The sequence below is a fragment of the Nycticebus coucang genome, chromosome 6 (assembly GCF_027406575.1).
Source record: "Nycticebus coucang isolate mNycCou1 chromosome 6, mNycCou1.pri, whole genome shotgun sequence".
NCBI lineage: Eukaryota > Metazoa > Chordata > Mammalia > Primates > Lorisidae > Nycticebus > Nycticebus coucang.
The window spans coordinates 122,092,476-122,111,043 of NC_069785.1; the positions used below are offsets into that span (position 1 = coordinate 122,092,476).

At 51.5% G+C, this 18,568-nt stretch overlaps 1 protein-coding gene across 3 annotated transcripts in view; it reads right to left on the bottom strand.

The window, feature by feature from the left end:
- DSCAML1 (DS cell adhesion molecule like 1) overlaps positions 1-18,568 on the bottom strand; it is a 346,450-nt gene that overhangs the window by 39,398 nt on the left and 288,484 nt on the right. For all 3 annotated transcript variants that reach the window (XR_008380577.1, XR_008380576.1, XM_053593394.1), the window contains exons 12-15: positions 9,512-9,711; positions 8,862-8,958; positions 8,071-8,199; positions 544-711 (exon numbers count right to left, since the gene is read on the bottom strand). Coding sequence is in view for 1 of the 3 variants with exons in the window: in XM_053593394.1 (XP_053449369.1) it covers positions 544-711; positions 8,071-8,199; positions 8,862-8,958; positions 9,512-9,711 (594 nt within the window). In the remaining 2 variants the exon portion in view is untranslated. The remainder of the gene's footprint in view (positions 1-543; positions 712-8,070; positions 8,200-8,861; positions 8,959-9,511; positions 9,712-18,568) is intronic.

An 18,568-nucleotide genomic window follows, 5' to 3' on the forward strand; every position in this document is an offset into this window, starting at 1 on the left:
GTCCTGGTTACTTCAGGGGAGGGATGGGGTTACTTCAGGAAGGGGTATTTGAAGGACCCCTGGCATGCTGAGAGTTGATAAGGAATGTTGGTTATGCTAGTTATTACTTAATGATTGTAAAGCTGTATATATACATTATATGTATGGTTTTGCATTATCGTATATTTCACAATAACAAACAAAAGAAAATATAGCAAGAGAAATCTTGTTTAAACTTCCAAGGAAACTCCATGACAAAGGTTGCAGAAAATGGTCCAGGGACTAGTACTCCATTCTTTGCAGATGTGTCTTTTCCAGACAGCCTGTGACGAGAGGATTGGGGCAGGACCATGGACAGCTCCCCAAAGCCCAGTATCTAGACCCCCACCTGGATAAGGGTCAGACAGAACAGCCTCCAGAGATCCAGAGGCAGACACAAATACTTTGGGATCTCTCTCTTCCTTTCTTATAATTGCAAGCTCAGTGCCAATAGACAGGGTTGGTGAGGGCCCCTGAGGTCCTGGTTCCCAAGGTCATGGGTAGGGGAGGCCAGGCAGTCCTCACCAGCCTCCTCAGTGCTGACGGTGAGCTCCTTGCTGGGTTCGCTGCGGCCAATCTTGTTGAAGGAGTACATGCGGATGCTGTACACAGATGCAGGGTGCAGGTCCACGATGTTGGCCTGGTTGATGGTGGGGGAGATGTTACGTGTGGACTGCTTAAAGTCCCAGGAATCTGGAGAGAAGACACCCATGTCACAGCACAGCCAGCCAAACTCCAGGACCTCTACCCAGGCTCAAGCTCCAGTCCATCCCAATCTCAACTCAAATGCCCACAGGGTCCAGCCTGCCCAAACGGAAGAAAGAGGGTACAGGCTTTAATAATGTCACAGAGGGTAAGGGGTCCATCCCTTGATGCTCCAGATTGGAAGAAGCCTGACCTTCCACCACTGACCAGCTTATGAGCTTACACTTCAGATAGGGGTTAAATGAGAGGTTTCCCAGGGTCCCCCACCAAGATCACCATTTGCTAGCCATCCCTGAGGATCTGACTGGTCAGGACCCTTCTTCCTGGGTCTTTCATCACATCAGTGACCTGTTCTAACTATAAGATACCCCATCCACCCATGGGTCCCTGTGCAAAGGAGGAAGCCAAGTCTTCCCCCCTTTTTCCTTCTCTCCATTTGTGCCTTCTGTGTTTCTTTTACTGTGTATTTGTGAGGTGGTGAACTTGAGTGTTACATGTGAGGGTTGGTGGACGGACCAAGTACCAGAGTCCCCAAGCCACACCTATCCTCGTCCCTTCACCAGCAGGAGATTGGGCTCTGAGCTGTTAGGGCCAAGGACCAACAAAGACATTAACAACTTCATGATTTACCCAGAGGGAATGGGAGTCCATCTCAGGGCTAACGTTTAGCAACCTTGTAGAATGTGGAAAATACCAGCTAAGCACCATTCAGGGATAATTCGACTCTAAGCACCCTGTGTTTCCAGAGGAATCCAGTCATTCTGTGGATATATTTTTGCAGTGCACCCACTAGGGGATGCAGAGAAAAATGGGAGGGGGTGCAGGTACAGCAGCGCCTCAGCCAGGACCTTCCAAACCCGGAATTCTCAACCAAATCACTTTTTCTTTTTTCAAAAGAAAAAAAAAAGGCAAAGCACAAGGAAACCAGCTGATAGTAGGCCTTAAAAATGTTCCCAGGGTATGTCCGGATGTCACTATTCAGTCTAATTTTCTATGCCTCTTAAATCCACTGTACAGTATCCTGAAAAATTCTCAGTAGAAAAGATTAAACTGTATTCACTACAGCTTAATTCCTGAATGAGGACAGCAGGCCAGCACATTCTAGAAAGATTTTGAAGAAAAAAAATTTTTTTTCAAGCTAATGCCTGATAAATCAGGAGAATCGGTTTACCAGAAGACACTATCCCAATCCCCTGGATTCTGGCTAACTGGGGTCTTGATTCTTTTGAAAACACTAGTTTTCGCTGTGCAGCCTCAGCATCTGTGCAGGACCCTGGCCCAGCTCCCCATCTGTAGTTTGCATTTAATTCTTTGCTTTCATGAGCCAAAGGAACAAAATGGCAGGCTGTTGATGCACAGCAACACATCATTTTTTCCTTGTCTTATAAAACACCCCAACCACTTGGAGGGTCACTCTGTAGCTGACAGGTTAAGCCAGAATTGCAAATAGGCAGGCTCCCTGTGGCTTTGGGACAGAACGGGCTCCCTACGTGGAGGCAGGTGCTCACTTCTCTCTGTGGCACCCTGGGAGCTGGGGCTCTCTCACAAACCACCTTGGATTTGCCTGTGTTTGTGGCAGAGTGGGAGTTAGCACAAGTCGGAGCATTCATGTTTGCTGAGTGCAGGCAGAAGGGAGAGACCCAGGCAGTGTGTCTGGAAACAGAGGGGCCGAGGAGAAGCAGCACTGATATTTACCACGCACCTGTGCTGTGCCGGGTGCATGCTGGGTGATTGAAAGACTCACCACTTACTCTTCCTGCCCTCCCGGGACACCACTGCCACACGTCCACTGTCTAGATGACCTCCCTGCCACCAAACCCGATTTCCTACTTGGCCTGTCAGGTGTGTTCTCCCTTCATGAAACACTCTTCCCTGGACTGCCTAATAAAACACTGGCTTTTTTCACTTATCTCTCTCTTTTTTTTTTTTTTTTTTTGCAGTTTTTGGCTGGGGCTGAGTTTGAACCCGCCACCTCCGATATATGGGGCCAGCGCCCTACTCCTTGAGCCACAGGCACCGCCCTTCATTTCTTTCTTTCTTTTTTCTTTTCTATTCTTTATTTCTTTTTTTTTTATTGTTGGGGATTCATTGAGGGTACAAGCCCTTCATTTATTTCTTGAGTTGGTTTTTCTCGGCCTCTCTGGAGGTGCCTTCTCCTCCTCCCCACCGTTAATGGTTAAAGTTTTTTGAGGCTCCCTCCGAGGTGCTCCTTCTCTCCGTCCGTACTTACTTTACCACCCATGCCTTCTATTCCCATCTCCACACAGATAACTCCCAGATTAGTATTCAGCCTGGACCTCTTCTTCCAGCTCTTGACCTTAAAGCCAACCATGTACTTGATGACTCTCCTCTCGGATGTTTCCAAGTAGCTCAAACTCAACCTGTCCAAGACAGAACTCCTGACCATACACCCTGTCAACCCAGCTTCCCCCTGGCTTCTGTTGTGGCACCACCGTCACCAAGAGTGTCAGACGTGTAGGTGTTATTCTTGACTCTTCCCCCCTACAGGTCTGATAGCTTTTGTGTCCCACATAGCTCTCAAAACTCCTCATTTCTCTCCATCTCTATCTCCACCCCAGGCCCAGCCACTGTCAGCCCTCACTTGGACCAAGGAAGTGACGCTCTCACTGGCCCACAGCGTCTGCTTCATGTCCTTCATCTTCCAACTGTTCTCCACCCCATGGCCATCGTCCCTTCTACAAATGTGACTGAACTTCTCTCCTAGGCTGGCTTCTCTCTATCTTGGTCCTGAAGGTGGTCTTCCCCAGACACAAATCTGATATTGTCATTCCCTTGCATAAAACTCTTTAATAATTCTTCCTTGCTTTTAGGATAAAGGCACCATTTCCTAACCTGAATCAGGCCCTGCAACATCGGGCTCATGCTCACCTTTCCAGCCTCCCTGTTCTCCATCCTTCTCCTTTGAGTTCTAACAGTGTGCACAGCCCCTCTTAGACTGTGGCATCTGCTCGCACGGGCTCAGTGTTTCCGTGGCAGCTGCCCAAGGAAATTCTAGCCTCCCTGAAGGCAGGAGCCACGTCTAAGACTTTGGTCCCCTGCTCCACTTCACATGCGCTGGGCACTTAAAATCTATTATTGGTTTGAAATCAGAGCTACTTCTTTTGTTCTTTACTTTGGACTTTTTGGAGTCACCATGTTCTCCTTGCCTCACTCAGCTGCCAATCACAGGAAAGCAGGAGGCATTTCAAGGAGCAGCCCCTTTTTTCTTACTTTTGCTAGTAGTATGCAGGTGCATTTGACCTTGTGTTCCTAAATCATCTTTGATGTTAGCACAAAATAGCTCTCACCACAACCCTCCTAGGCTAATGCATCCAAGTCAAATCTGGAGGTTTCGAGCTGATTTTCTGAACTTGATCACTGCCACCTCCTGACCCTGAAAAGCTGACATCAGGGGCCCTATTTTCTTCTCTTTCCTTTTCAGCTCTCTCAGAGAGCTGGCTTTGGTGAATATTGTCTCTTTTAATATTCCCTTTCATATGAGCCTGGCTTACCCAGATTAACATATTTCATTAAGGGCTCTCTCTCCCTTTCTTCATCAAAGGGTTTATGATGCAAAATATTCTTCTTAAAAAAAATAAGGAAGCGGCTGGGGAGATGTCAGTGCCTTCTGCTCTGCGGGCTGCTTGCTGAGAGGGGACTGAGCAGCTTTGGTTTTTCAGGAGACATATTCACTGCGGAGGGGGTGCACCTTGGAGAAAAGCCACATCTGGAGCATTTAGCTGCCTGTGCTGGGGACGGGAATCCATTCTGCATCTCTGATTTTCTCCTTGCACCACGGCTCTGAGCCTCCTGTGGCGATCTCTCCGCAGCATGAAGAGTTCTCTGCGTCACAGCGACAGCCCCCGACATCTCAATGCCAGTCCCTGTCACAGACACACTCCAGCTCCCACAGAACGCCACGCCATGCCATGCCAGGCTGGCTCGCCCAGTGGTGGCCAGCACAGCCCCCACACCAGCTTGTGCCAGGAGGAGACCTTCTGGGCTTGGCGGGTCATCCTCAAAGAACCCATCCCTGCTCCTTGCTCAGATAACAGGGACGAAATGTGGTGTCTGCATTTTTAAATCTGCACAGCACCATCTGATAGATTCATGTGGATGGTGCTATTTATCATTCAGCATTCATGTATTATTACTCTGCTGCCTGGGGCCAGGAGAAGTCAGCGTGAGTGGGATGGCTTAGAAAGGGCAGACTCGGTAATTTCCCTTGGAAAATTAGCATGATGAGCAACATGGCAGAAAGCCTGGCAAAAGCACAGTTGGGGCAAAGAAGGAGGCGGGGAGCAGATGGCCAGCACCAGGATGGATGTCCTCCGAGGTGGGGGAGAGGGAGGAAGAGCGGGAACATAGAACAGGGACTGTGGGGGGTTACCACGTGCTAGGCTTGGTGCCGGGCTCGTCACATGTGTCATCACGCTCTCCTGATCCTTACAACCACCCTGAGGATGACGTACGACCCTCTCCATTTTATGGATAAGGAGATGCCCAAAGATATGCTCGCTAAAGGTCTCCAGTGCTGACACCTGGTCAACCCGAGTCTGCTTGAGCCTGGCTCTCATTCCACAGGTGCAGGAAGGTGTGCTTAGACCCACCACACACGCACCCGTGCAGCCCTCCTCCTTCTTGTGAGTCATCCTCTGTTCCCTTGGATACCCTTTCCAGTTCTCTCGTCATCTGGTCTGTGGTGTTACATCTACTAGGATAGTGCTTTATAATGGTTCCTAAAGTGTGTGTGTGTGTGTGCACGTGTGTGCAGAGTATGCTGTCTCTCCAACTGCACTGTAAGCTCCCAGGGTAGCATTCTGTCTCCGATTTCTTTCTCTTTCCCTACCACATGGCTGGTGCATGATTCTGCAAAAAATTATTGGCAGTCAGTACATGTGGCTGACTGACAGACACGCATATTTCAGCCTGCGAGTCCCACAGGGCTATAAATTGCCGCATGAGGTGTTTGAGTTAGAAGGGAGAGAGGAATGTACATTTATGGGAAGTTTACTCTAGCCCTGTGCTAGATGGTTTCTGTTTAGTCCTCCAAACAATCCCACGAGGCAGGTGTTGCCGACCCACTTTGCAGACGAGGAAGCTGTGCTGTGCTGAGGGCTCTGCTGCCCCTGGTGGCCATGCACTGCAGTTCTCGAGGGGCTCTTGCTTCTCAATGCCCGGGTGTGACAGGTGCCTGTCTGGGGGGGGGGGGGGGGGGGGCTGTTTTGGAGCAGTCCCACCCAAAGGTAGGGGAAAGGACCAGAGGCCTTCTCCGTGTTCTGGGTTGCGGCATTTATTTGCTTGAAGGTGCAAAGCCCTTGTGGGAGGGGGAGTTTGAAGTTGAACTTTAATTATCCTTCCCTGTGCCTTCCCCACCACCCTGGCGCTCCCAGCTCTGGGGTAGTCAGTGGCAGTTCCTCACCCTGCAGGAGAGACAGAGGAGCTGGGGGAAGGTGTTCTGAGAGTAGCATTGTCCCTGCTGCCCCTCCTCCCGTACTGCTCTCCATTGTCACCCTGCTGAGCAGCACCCGAGAGGTTTCCACACATTAGAGAGTGGTCAGTGGAGGGGGTGGGCAGCCGGGCAGCCTGGGAAGGGGGACAGGGAGACAGTTATGAGGAGCAGAGGAGGAAGGGCTTGAGAACAGCCCGGGTATCCACTTTCTGCCCCAGCTGTGCACCTAGCAGGGAGACGCTGCTCTGCAAAGGTGTCGGCCTTCAGACCCAGCCCCTGCGGTTGCTCCCGGGCAGCTGCTGCCCAGCCTCAGGGAGGTGTGGGATGTGAGACGACCCCACCAGCTCTCTGCTTCTCTGCCCTTCCCTCGCCACCTCACCCAGCTGAGGGTGCCACAGCTTCCTTGCACACCTCCTGGACACTAATTTCTTTCTAAGGTGTCACATTGTTCAGGCCTCTCCCTGGGAGTGTATACCTTGTTAGTGGCCCTTGACAACCTTTCCCAACAAAGTGAAAGCTCAGCCTGGAGGCCTCCCCCCAAACCTGCCAAGAACACTTTTGTAGCCTTTGAATTGTATGTATGAGCCCTGTGCTAGACCACAGGCCACTCCCTGGAGTGCACCTTGTCCTTGCTTGGGCTGTGCCTTCCCTGTCCCTGAGGTCCCTGAGGTTCCTGAGGTCCCTGAGGTTCCTGGGGTCCCTGAAGTCTGGGTGGCTGCCTTTCAGTCTGCCTTTGCTCTCAGGTTGTACTCTTGGGTAATTGACTGCATCTAGGCCAGAAGCGTCTGAAGGCGGGGCTTATTCATAGAAATGGAATCAAAGGTGACTGGGCCAGTGCCCTGGGTGGAGCTGCTTCTCAAGGGGTGACTGCTGCTCAGAGGGGTCTCCCTGCAGCCCACTCATAGCCATTTGCTAAGCATCGCCCTGTGGCTGGGGCCCGTGCAGGTGCTGGCAATACCACACAGAACAGGACTAGGGTGACTGAGAGACGAGGCCAGCCAGCCAGTGGCCATGTGCTGTGCCAAATGGGAGAAGGGTCTGGAAGGTGTCAGGAGAAAACGAAAGTCAGATCTGAGGGAAGACCCAAAAGATGAGTTGAGCTAGCAGGGGGAAGGGGCACGGGAGGGCTGACTTCTCCACTCTCTCCTCTGTGTTGTATTTTTTAAGTTATTTTGAGACGCTGACATAGGCTCATGGTATTGAATTCAAAAGGAAGAGGAGGATCTGGAATGGGAAGTGGATTTTCTTCTGACTCCTATGTTGAAGTCACCCAGGTGCCCTCTGGTCCCCCTGAGGTCCCCTCCTTGCCATTCGTGCCCCCTGACCGCGGTGCCCAGCACTGTCTCCCCAGACGCTGAGTGCCCACTGCCCACCCTCCCCGTGGTGCTGCACAGGAGCCGGCGGGGGGCTGACACGATGGTTCCAGGAGGGGCTCGAGGAGGAGGAAACTTACATCCGAGCTTTCCAGGGCCTCTCATCTACAAAGCAACGCATTCTTGGGAAAGACTAACTTCCTGGCTGCCACTCATCACTTTATCCCAGGCGGGCATGCCTAGATGACCAGGTCAAGCCCCATGCCTCTGACCCCACAGAGCAGCCACAGCCCAGTGCCTTTAAATTGCTTTAAATCAGATCACCCTTGAGGACCGTAGCCCAGGGAGTCTCAGAAAGACACCCCTCCCCATCAACCAGGGGCCCTCCACCTGCTGCTGGGGTGACCCATGTCCCTCCCTTTGGAAGCCACAGGTGCTTGTGCAGTGGTGGGTGCTTGTGTGTCTGCCTTAGATGGCATCCCTGCAGCTCCAGGGGCTGTTCCACCCGAGGTGCATAGGCAGGGCTTGTGGCACAAGGTACTACGGGAGGCTGTGCCCTCATCCTCCTGCCCCAGCACCTACCGGATTTGTTCTTGTATTCGATGTCAAAGCCAGTGATGATGCTGTTCCCGTCGAATCGCTGGGTCCAGCGCAGGTTCATGCTCCGGGCCTTCACCTCCCGGATCTCCAGCTCGGGGGGGTCGGGGGGCTCTGGGATAAGGTGGGAGGGGGGCAAAGATGAGGATGACAGTAGGGAGCTCAGCTTCTGCCTACCCTTGGGGGCTGGAGTCACCTGTGGTCAAGGACCTGGCACCTTAGGGTGTAAGCAGGGTGGGGGCGGAGGAGGCAGCAGCGGGGCTTGGAGGCTGAGGGGGCCTGGCCTGGTCTCCTGCCTTCCTGCCCTCTCTTGCTTGGCCTGGGGGAGGGCAGCCCTTCTGCAGGGAGTCCTCTGAGCTGACGGCCCCGCTCTTCCACTGCTGCAGAGCTCCCGACTTTCCCAGCATGACCCTCCCTTCCACTCACACCTCCTCCAGGGGTCTGGGTCCAGGGACCTGACTCCCTCCCCTCTCCTCAGAACTGACAATTCTCAGCCTGTGGGTCGCGATCTACAGGAACTGTATTAAAGGGTCGCAGCATTAGGAAAGTTGAGAACCACTGCTCTAGAGGCTGCAGCCATGGCAAACCCTGCCGTCTGAAGTGTTCCTGGACAGTCCTACCTCCCCACTCTGCGCAGGAGGGAGCCTTTTCCCCAGACAGATCCATTCTGCCATCCTCCCCTGTAGTGTGAGCCACACCCCCTGCCCTTCGATAGGAGTTGGCCATGGGCCCCCGGCCTGGGGGAGCAGGCTGGGACCTGGGGCGGGTGAAGTTACCTTGCACAGTGAGCTGGATCAAGCCCCGGTCCTCCCCGTAAGAGTTGATGGCGTGGCAGCTGAAGAACACAGAGTCCCCACGGTCAGCCGGCTTGAGCTGGGAGACCAGCAGCAGGGGCAGGAGAGGGAGGAAATGGGGAGAGGCTTTTAGAGCTGGTCAGCTGAAGGGGCCACTCCTGGGGCATCAGCAAGGCCATCTTGTTCTGGGAGGGGGACCCACAGGGGCTGTGTCAAGGGCTTCTCTTCCCAGAGGGTTCCAAAGATATAAGTGTGGAGGGTCCATGCAGGGAGGGGTTGAGGGGCCCAGGAGGGCAGGGGTGAGTGGCCTGTGTAGGGAGAGGCTGATGGTCCCAGAAGGGAGGGAAGGGCTGAGGGGTCTCTAAGGGAGAATGGAGCCCAAGTTTTCCAGAATGAAGGAGGGGCTGAGGAACCCATATTTGAAGGCTGTGGGGTTGTTAGAAAGGATATGGTGAAGTTCCGAGGCAAAGATGCCTAGCTGGAGAAGGGAAATAGGTAGGAGAGGAGGGTACAATGCATTTTGGGGTACAGGGAGGGGCTCCCAGATTCCCCATTCCTTCCTTTGGAAGCAGACATAATAGTTGTGGGATCCTTACTCTCTGAGAGTTGGGGTCCTTGGGGACTATGCTCACCTTCAGTGTGGAGACAACCTCGTCACCGCTGTCCTTGGTGGCGATGGCATACCGCATGACGCGGTCAGGGTCAATGACGGTGTCCCCCTTCTCCCAGCGGATGATGATGGGCCGCTCACCCCGTGCCGTGCAGTTCAGCTCTTTGGCGTGGCCTTTGATGGCGATGGTGGTGTTGGGGTGGGAGGTGATCATGGCTGGGACTGGGGAGATGAAGGGGCCCAGTGAGAGTCTGGGGGCCAGCCTGGGGGAGGCACATGTGCCCATGGAGAAGCCCCACTCAGCTGATCAGGATGGGGGCAGAGTATGGGGAACCCCTCTTCACCAGGGCTTCTTACATAACCTGGATCCCTCTGGGGAGGCCAGCAGACTGGTTTCAGACATTTTTACATGTATACTATATATAGAATTATAAAAGAAACCAGTTACATTGAAATACAGTTATGCAAATATTAAAAACATAAAAAAGCAAACTTCTAGTATTGTATATCACACATCAATATGTATTCTGTACTAGTCTCTGTGAACTAAGGTCTACTGGTAGGTCTCATAATTACCGTCTTATGTTACCATGATCTTGTAATAGTGGTGAGCCTAAGTGATATTTTGAGATATCTGCAGTGACGGTGATAGGATACAAACACATCTGTGGGTTTCTGTTGGTGACAGTCACAAGCGCTGCTGCTATTGCTGTGCTCTGCTGGTTATATTCAGAATGGAAGGAAATACTCATTTTCACTTAGAGGTTAGTGAAAAAAGGTTGTGAATTTCTTCACCCACCCAAATCCATAGACCTGCCCGCAAATCAGATCTCTGGATCTTCTGGGGCAGGGGAGGTCTCTGGACCCCAGGTTAAGAACACTGCTCTAAAGCACCAGGACTCTGCCTTGTCTATCGAGGAGGTGTGTTTGTCCTCTCCGTTCCTTCAAACTAAATACAGCAGAAAACCCTTGGCTGTACCACTGCAATAAGATCATCATACAGGGCTTGGCACCCATAGCTCAGTGAGTAGGGCACCAGCCACATATACTGAGGCTGGTGGTTTGAGCCTGGCCCAGGCATGCTAAACAACAATGACAACTGCAACAAAAAAATAGCCGGGCATTGTAGCATGCCTGTAGCCCCAACTACTTGGCAGGCAGAGGCAAGAGAATTGCTTAAGCCCAAGAGTTTGAGGTTGCTGTGAGTAGTGACACCACGGCACTCTACCCAGGGCGACATAGTGAGACTCTGTCTCAAAAAAAAAAAAAGACTGCCACACAGCACACTAATGGATCTGCTCCACCCCACCACTGCTGACCTGAGAGGATCACCATGAAATGGCCAAGGCCCTGGCTGGTTAGCAGGAGACTGCTCCTTGGGTCTTAGCACCTCGGCCAGCAGCAGCAGGAAGGGACGGACAGGGGAAAGGTGGTCTGGGGGCATGTGGATGAACACACATAGGGCATTTGTGCCATCACGAGGCTCTGTGCCAGACTAGGGGGTTTCATATGACAATAACACAGGGTCCGGCTTCCTGGAGGTGGGGGAAGAAGGTAGATCTCTCTGCGTGGGCAATATGAACATGAGAAAATCCAATGAATGCGTCACGGAGCATTGGGAGAAATTAACTTTGACTGAGGAGCAAGTGGAGAGGCACAGTCTGCCTGTTCAACGAGCATCATTAAGACCTACTGTGTGCCGGGTCTAGTCCTGGGTTTTGGAGCTGACAGTGAACAAGACAGATGTGGCCTTTGATTTCAGAGAGTGTCACTCTAGGGGTGAGAAGAGGCCTCCACATGGGTGATTCAGCCCAGGGTGGTAAGTCCTCTGTTAGGAGGGCTGCACAGCTCCTGCTATGGTGGGACTTGAATGGGGAGAACAGAGAGAAGGCCCCCCAGGCAGTGGACCCCGACTGAGCCATAGCTCAGAGGCAGCAAAATGGGGGCTGGGTCCAGGAAGGTAAGTAGGCAGATGCCACTGAGGCCTGTCCCGAGCCTTCTCTTCCCCTCATCCCCTTTCTGGGAAAACTTGCCTCTCAAGAGTACAGGTCCCCAGGGGGCCCTTGTCTCAGGAGGGGTACCCAGGAGCCATCCTGGAGAACACCAGTGGGGAGGGGCTCTCCTTGGCTGTAAGGCTCTGATACCCCCTCCTCACATTGAACTCTGCAGAGTAGCGATCGGCTCATCCTAGCCCCATCCTGGACTGCCTGGGCAATCGTGCCTAAAGGGGCTTTTCTCTCCCCTCTTTTGTAGCCAGTTCCCTGCCCCACCCCAGCACACATCTCTGCTCTCTTTCAGGGGCTGGTCCTTTGGCCTCTCTCTTCCCAGCATCATCAGAGATTCTTTCTCCTCCCATCCTACGGACCTGCTCAGACAAAGTTCTTCCCTGAAAACTCTCCAGGAACATCTGACTTTTATGGACAAACAAGTCTCTGAAGAAAGGACGGGCGGATGGGGCTGCATACCCACGACAGCCACCTCCGCTGCTGTCGCCTTGTCATGCAGGAGTTGATGTGGAGGACAGCCCTGGCCCCAGGCCTCTGCACCAGCCTCTCAGCACATTCCCCAGCCCCAGCTCATCAAATAATGAAGCAGATAAATTTTATAATGCACGGCATTACACTAGGATACACAATAAAATGCGAAAGACAAGTAACGAGGTGCAAGTTATAATGAAGAAAAAGCCTGCAGTCAGAGACATCCGAGTATGAATTATTGACTAAGGTTTTACACTCTCAAGGATGTGTGGAGGAATAGTTTTCCATCAAAGATTTGCATAATTCACTCGTATAAACCTGGGTGGAATATAGAGTGAGATTTTACATCAACAAGTCGGGGCCTTGCATTGCAGATGCCTCCATTTTTTACTGGAGGATTGAAATGCTTGGGCTTGGCGGGGCACTTAGGCTGTTTCTTCTCTCCTTACCATGGATGCTCAAAGGACTAGGGCCTGGATCTCCTGTGGGTTGGGCCTTGGGTCTTCCTGGGGAAGATCAGTCCTGTTCTTTAGGCATCCTGCTGAAGCCACAGAGGAGTGCGTGTGTGTGTGTGTGTGTGTGTGTGTGCACATGTGTATGTAAAAAGGGGGATCAGGACAGGGTCGAGCCTCAGTGCAGGTTGGAGTCTGAGGAAGGACAAAGGGAAAAAGGAAGAGTCTTCTTTTGGAAGGAGAATGTAAGAGGTCTAGCACACCTCTCAGGTAGGCCCACACCTGCCTGTCCAGGGCCTGTGTGTGAATGACAGAGGTACCTCCATCCCCCATATGCAGCCTGGCCAGGAGCCACAGCTTGGCCAGTGGAGCAAAACCAACTTTTAGACCCCACCTGCCTTTTAGGCCGTATGCCTTTGAGCAGTCCCATACCTGCGTATTCAGGGAACTTATCTTTCCAATCTTCAGACAGAGAGACATGTATGCAGAGAAAGCAGGGTCCCCAGAGATCCTCGGTCCCCCAGCACTGCTGTGTGTGGTAACCTGGGGCCTGGGGTGGGATCCCTTTACCCCTCCCTGGCAACAAGCTGGATGTTTATTATGGCAACAAGCACCACACAGCACCACCCAAGGCTCTCCTCACAGCCCTGTAGCTCAGGCCTAGTTCAGGGAGCCCCTCTATGTAGAACAGGAGAGAAGGCTTGGGGGCTTGGGAGCCAGGCAGGCCTGAGCTCTACTTCTGTCACTGCCAGCTATGTGGCCTTCAACACATTAAGGTCAACTTCTCTGGGCTCCATGGACCAGCTGTGAGGACAAGGTGAGTCCATAAGCAGTGGAACCTCCATAGTTGGCCACTTCCCTCCATTGATCACCTCCTTACGTTGACCTAATCTTCATAGACTGGACACGTGCCACGTGTACTCAATGGAAGCTCCTTATGTTGACCACCTTTGTATGTTGACTAGTTTGTTATAGTCCCTTGGTCAACTTACAGAGGTTCTGCTGTCTGTAAAGTGCCTGCCACACAGCTGCTGCTCAAGAATCCTGGGGTGCATTCCTGCCCCAAGTCTTCCACGCCCCCAGGATAGAAGTATGTGCACCAAGTTGCTGGCTTTAAGATGCCACCTGCCAGGCTATTCCACAGTATCATGGAACACTGCATCATACAGCTCAGATAAAGACCTGACTTGCTAAAGATGTAGCCACGAGTTCTGAAAGAACCAGATCAGAGCCATCACTCAGTAAGTTTCACTTTCCAGACAAGCCCAGGCAAGCCCAGGCAATTCCCTGAAATCATGAGAAACCGCCCACCAATCCAGAAGCACCCCCTTTGTTTCAAGCTTTGCACGCCCACCTGCTCTGCTGGACCATAAGAACCCCCTGCTCCAGAGCTCAAGGCTCCTGGCTTAGATCAGTTGCAGCAGAGTCCCCGGGAGCCCAAGCTCGAGCTTGCAATAAAAGGCCCTTTTGTTTTTGCATCAAAAACAGGCTCCCTGGTGGTCTTTGTGGGGGATTTCGAGATCTGGGCACAACAGTTCCATGTGGCTACTGAGTACTTAAAATATGACCAGTCCAAACTGAGATGTGTGTAAGTATAAAATACATACTGGATTTCAAAAATGTAAGAAGAAAACAAAGTGTAAAATATCTCCTTAAGTTTTATATGGATTACACGTTAATATTTTAGACACGTCAAGTTAAATAAAATATATTATAGTTAATCTCATCTTTTTCTTTCTTTTTTTTTTTTTACTTTTCTAAATGTGACAACTAGAAGGTTTGAAATTATTAGTGTTTTTACGGCCTATGTTCTGTGTCTACTGGATGGCACTGGCAGAGATCACCTGCACAGACACTTGTTTTCACAAGTGAAGACACTGAGGCTCTGTGGTCACATTGCGAGTAAGCAGCAGGTCATCTCAAAGGAGGACCAGAGAGGGTGACCCGACGCAGAGCTGTACTATGCATGCCAGGTGTGGAGGCTTCATGGCTAGAAGGATTTTCCAGCTCTTTGGGACTAATAATTATAAGGTCAGGTTATCCATATGATGGAGGACACTGAGAAGCTGGGTTGTAACCAGGAAGATGGGGCCGATGGCAAACCCTGCTGACAACTGGGAATTAGTAACCCACAGGGAGCAAGGGAGACATACTACAAGGGGCAGGGCAGGCCTCCCAATTGGCCTGAGAAGGCATTCTCTAGTTGTCTTGGCTATTTAGAGAAAGGGATGCAGTGGGAGGCAGTGAGCTCTGGCACCAGGAACACAGCAGACTTAGAGTCAAGCTAGGCCAGCATCTGGGACCCTGGGGGCATCTGAGTCTCAGGAGAGAAGGCAGTATGGTCTGGGAACCTGGCTCGCTGCTTTGCAAAATGATTCCAAGACTCAGAGTACTTCAATCCTGGGCAGGAAGCAGGGAATCCTTTCCCCCCTCTTCCCTGCCCTACACAGTCTTCCTGCCAGAACAGAGACTCTGCCACTCTTCCTGCGGGCCCTGCCTACAGCCTCCAGGGACCAGGTGACTTCCGGCACAGCCCTCCTGGCCGCTGTGCAGCTGGGCTTAATGAGGCAGCTCCCTAATAGAGGGACACCCAAGGCCCAGATGCCTGCCCCATCCACTCCCCCAGCTCCTCCCCCTCCCCTTGCCCCTTGCTCTCGCCTGCAAGGCCTCCCTGCTTCACCAAATTGCAGTGATAAACACACCTGGACCTCCCTGGATGGAGGGCAGCTGGACAATGCAGGGATTTCTGGGTTGAAGGCAGACCCCAAGGATTCCCTAGGGAGATGTTACGGATCCTGACCCCATCTCTCTCTCTCTCTCACACACACACACATGCACACACACACATCAGAAACATACTCCAATAGATAGTCATCAGCACAGTCACCCTCACAGCCCATGCTCTGACATCCTTACCATAAACCCACACATGGCACCAAACACAAACGACCGGATGTAACTGTCACTGTCATGCCAATCCCTGATGTGGCTGTTTGATACACATCTCCCCACACCCTTACTTAGTACCGAAGTGCACGCTTCCTCTACACACACACACCTCTACAGTTCCCCATGTGCTGGCAGTATTCTAAGTACTCACATAGATGAACTTAGCAGAGGCAGGCACTATTGGTATTTCCCGGCTCCAAAGCCTCTGTCCCCTTATATATATAATATATGTAATAAATATATAATATATATTATGTATAATATATTATATAAAATACATAATATGTATAATATATAATGTATAAATATTATATTAAATAATTACAATAACGTATCATATAATAAAACAATAAATAAATAAAACTATAATAATTTATTAATATAAATACATTATATTTTATATAATTAATAAATAATATATTATATAATATATTTAATTATATAATATGTTATATATATAATTTAGTTTTAAAGTCATTCTTTTGAACCAATGATCGGTGATAAACAAAATAAAGGAAGAAGCTAACAATTCTGTTTTTTCATATTCAAAATATGTGTTAATCCAAATGAGAAATTTGGGCTGGGAATAAGATGGATGGGGGTGCTGATTTAGGAGAACCCTTTAACTTGGATGTGTACGCTTCCCAGGTGTTTCTCAACGGAGCTCTTTGGCTTCCTGTGTGCCCATGGTGGTGCAGGCCACAGAGGGTAGGCTGTGTCTCTGAAATATTGTTCAATGATTCCTCCCAACACCTCACCATGAGAAGTTAAATCTTTTCCCCCATTTTTCAAATGAGATAACCGAGACTTCCAGAGAGTGGTTCTCGCTCTGGCTGTCCGTCCATCTGTGCCACCTTTGTGCACAATCTCTAGCTTTGGGGAATGGAATTTGGCTGTCAGCAAAAAAGCTGTGGCCTGAGTGAGCAGCAGGGATGGTAGCTTTGGGGGCACGGGCAGGAGAGTGGGGAGAGGGAGGGATTGCATGCACAGGGCTGAGTCTGTGTGACCAATGCTAATGACAGCCACAAGAACAGCACGCTGCTCTGATAGGACACGGGAGGCTTTTTTTTTGAGACAGAGGCTCAAGCTATCGCCCTGGGTAGAATACTGTGGCATCACAGCTCACAGCAACCTCCAACTCCTGGGCTGAAGCGATTCTCTTGCCTCAGCCTCCCAAGTAGCTGGGATTACAGGCGCGGGCCACAATGCCCAGCTATTTTTTTTTTAAAGTTTATTTATTTATTTATTTATTTTGGCCGGGGCTGGGTTTGAACCCGCCACCTCTGGCATATGGGACCGGCACCCTACTCCTTGAGCCACAGCTATTTTTTGGTTATAGTTGTCACTGTTTGACAGGCCCGGGTCGGATTCGAACCCACCAGCTCCTGTGTATGTGGCTGGTGCCCTAGCCGCTTGAGCTACAGGCGCCACCCTCAGGAGGCTTTAATACACAACTCCTCTGCCTCCCTACAAGGTTACTCAATTAATAGCCAGGGAAATTGATTTCTCGCTACAAAGAGGGGTACAGGGGAGATATTCTGGGGACTTGGGAGAAAGGAGGGGCTGGGCACAGAGGTGTGGGTGAGCTGCTCCCAATACATAGGGCCTTCCAGTACAGCCCCTTAAGGTGGGAAGGGGGTCTTCTCTGACCTAGGCTTGTTCAAAGCTGCCCAGTCCCAGAAGTGTCTGCTACCGTGCCTGGCACTAAAAGTGGACAAGTTGGGGCCAACTCTGGCAGAGGCCAAAGAGGCTTCCTGATGACTTCCAGGACCCTTCCCTGACACCCACCATTGCATGCGGTTGCCTCTCTTGTGGGGGGCATCCTCTGCACACACAGGTCCTATTGCAGTGTCCCTGTCTCCTTGTGTCTGACTGTGTGACTTTGCAGGACAGAAGCATCCCCTGTTCCAGGATGCAGCATGTAGTTGTGGAAAGAAAGCACCGATGCGTTCATTTCCTCCCTCGGGCACCCAGAAGCAGCCTGCCCTGGGCCACAGTTAGACTCACTCCAGGGCAGGGAGCAGCTGCGCTGAGCTGCTGGGACTCAGGCCAGGGCCTTATAGCGGTGGGGAGGTTCCAGATTTCCTGCCACTGGTTCTGGCAGGGCCTTATTGGCCTGTGTCAGGGAGAGGAGAAAGGCAGCTGGGCGGAGAGGAATCACCCCTCCCCTTGCTCTAGGGCCCTTCTGGGGCAGCAAGCAGAGGGGAGGAAATCAATTTCAGAAACAAGACAGTTGTCAGAATCCTATGTAACCGGTTCCTGTCTGTGAAATTACTCGCAGGCTGGCTCCTGTCACCCTCGAGGTCCTGCCCAGACCAGCTGCTATTTACATTTTAATTTGATGTGAGAGGCTGATAGATTTTTAACACACCATGAGACAGCTCTGCTGCCTCACTCACCCCCAGCATCTGCACACTTTCCCACCAACCCCACTCCTGGAGGTGGGGTTCTAGGGTCCCAGACCCCACCATGGGCATTACAAACTCTGCACTTACGCAGCCCCTCCTTAGCTCACCCAACTTCCCCCTCCCTCTGGGTTTCCACCCCATCAGCTGGGGTGGGCCTTTGCCTGGAGCTCCAGTCTCATTAAGGCAGTAGCATAGGGTCTATTATCCCCCATTACCAAAGAGGAAATGGAAGCTCAGAGACATTAAGTGATTCGTGTAAGGTCACACAGCTACTGAGTGACAATTCTCCAGCACTCTCTTTTTTGGTTTATTCCGGCCTTCTGCCTGGCTGTTTTTTTCACCCTGCCCCCCATGTATAGATTCGGGGGTGGGGGCTGCTGAAGGAAGATGAAAACTGGAGTAGGTTGGGGGAGTGGGAGAGGACAGTCCTGGGCAGGCTGGGGCTGGGGACGGGAGTTGGGGCCATGATGAGCCTGGCCTTCTTTGTCTCTGCCTCCCTCCCTCTCTTCCTCTCATGATCGGAGCTCAGCTGGTGTTTCTGACAAGTCCCTAAGTCACCAGGGAAGGAAGATTCAGTTATGAATACCCAAAGGACAGCAGTGTGTGTGGGAAGGAGAATGTGGAGGAAATAGGATGAGGATGCCACTGACTGACAAAATGTTAAAGCGGCCTGGAGCTGCCTTCCACAAGGAAGCCTGTGGCACGGCCTCCCCATTCCTGGGCATTGCTGTAAGAATCAATAATCACATACTTTATTACTTTACTGAGGGCTTACTATGTGCCAGGCACTGCT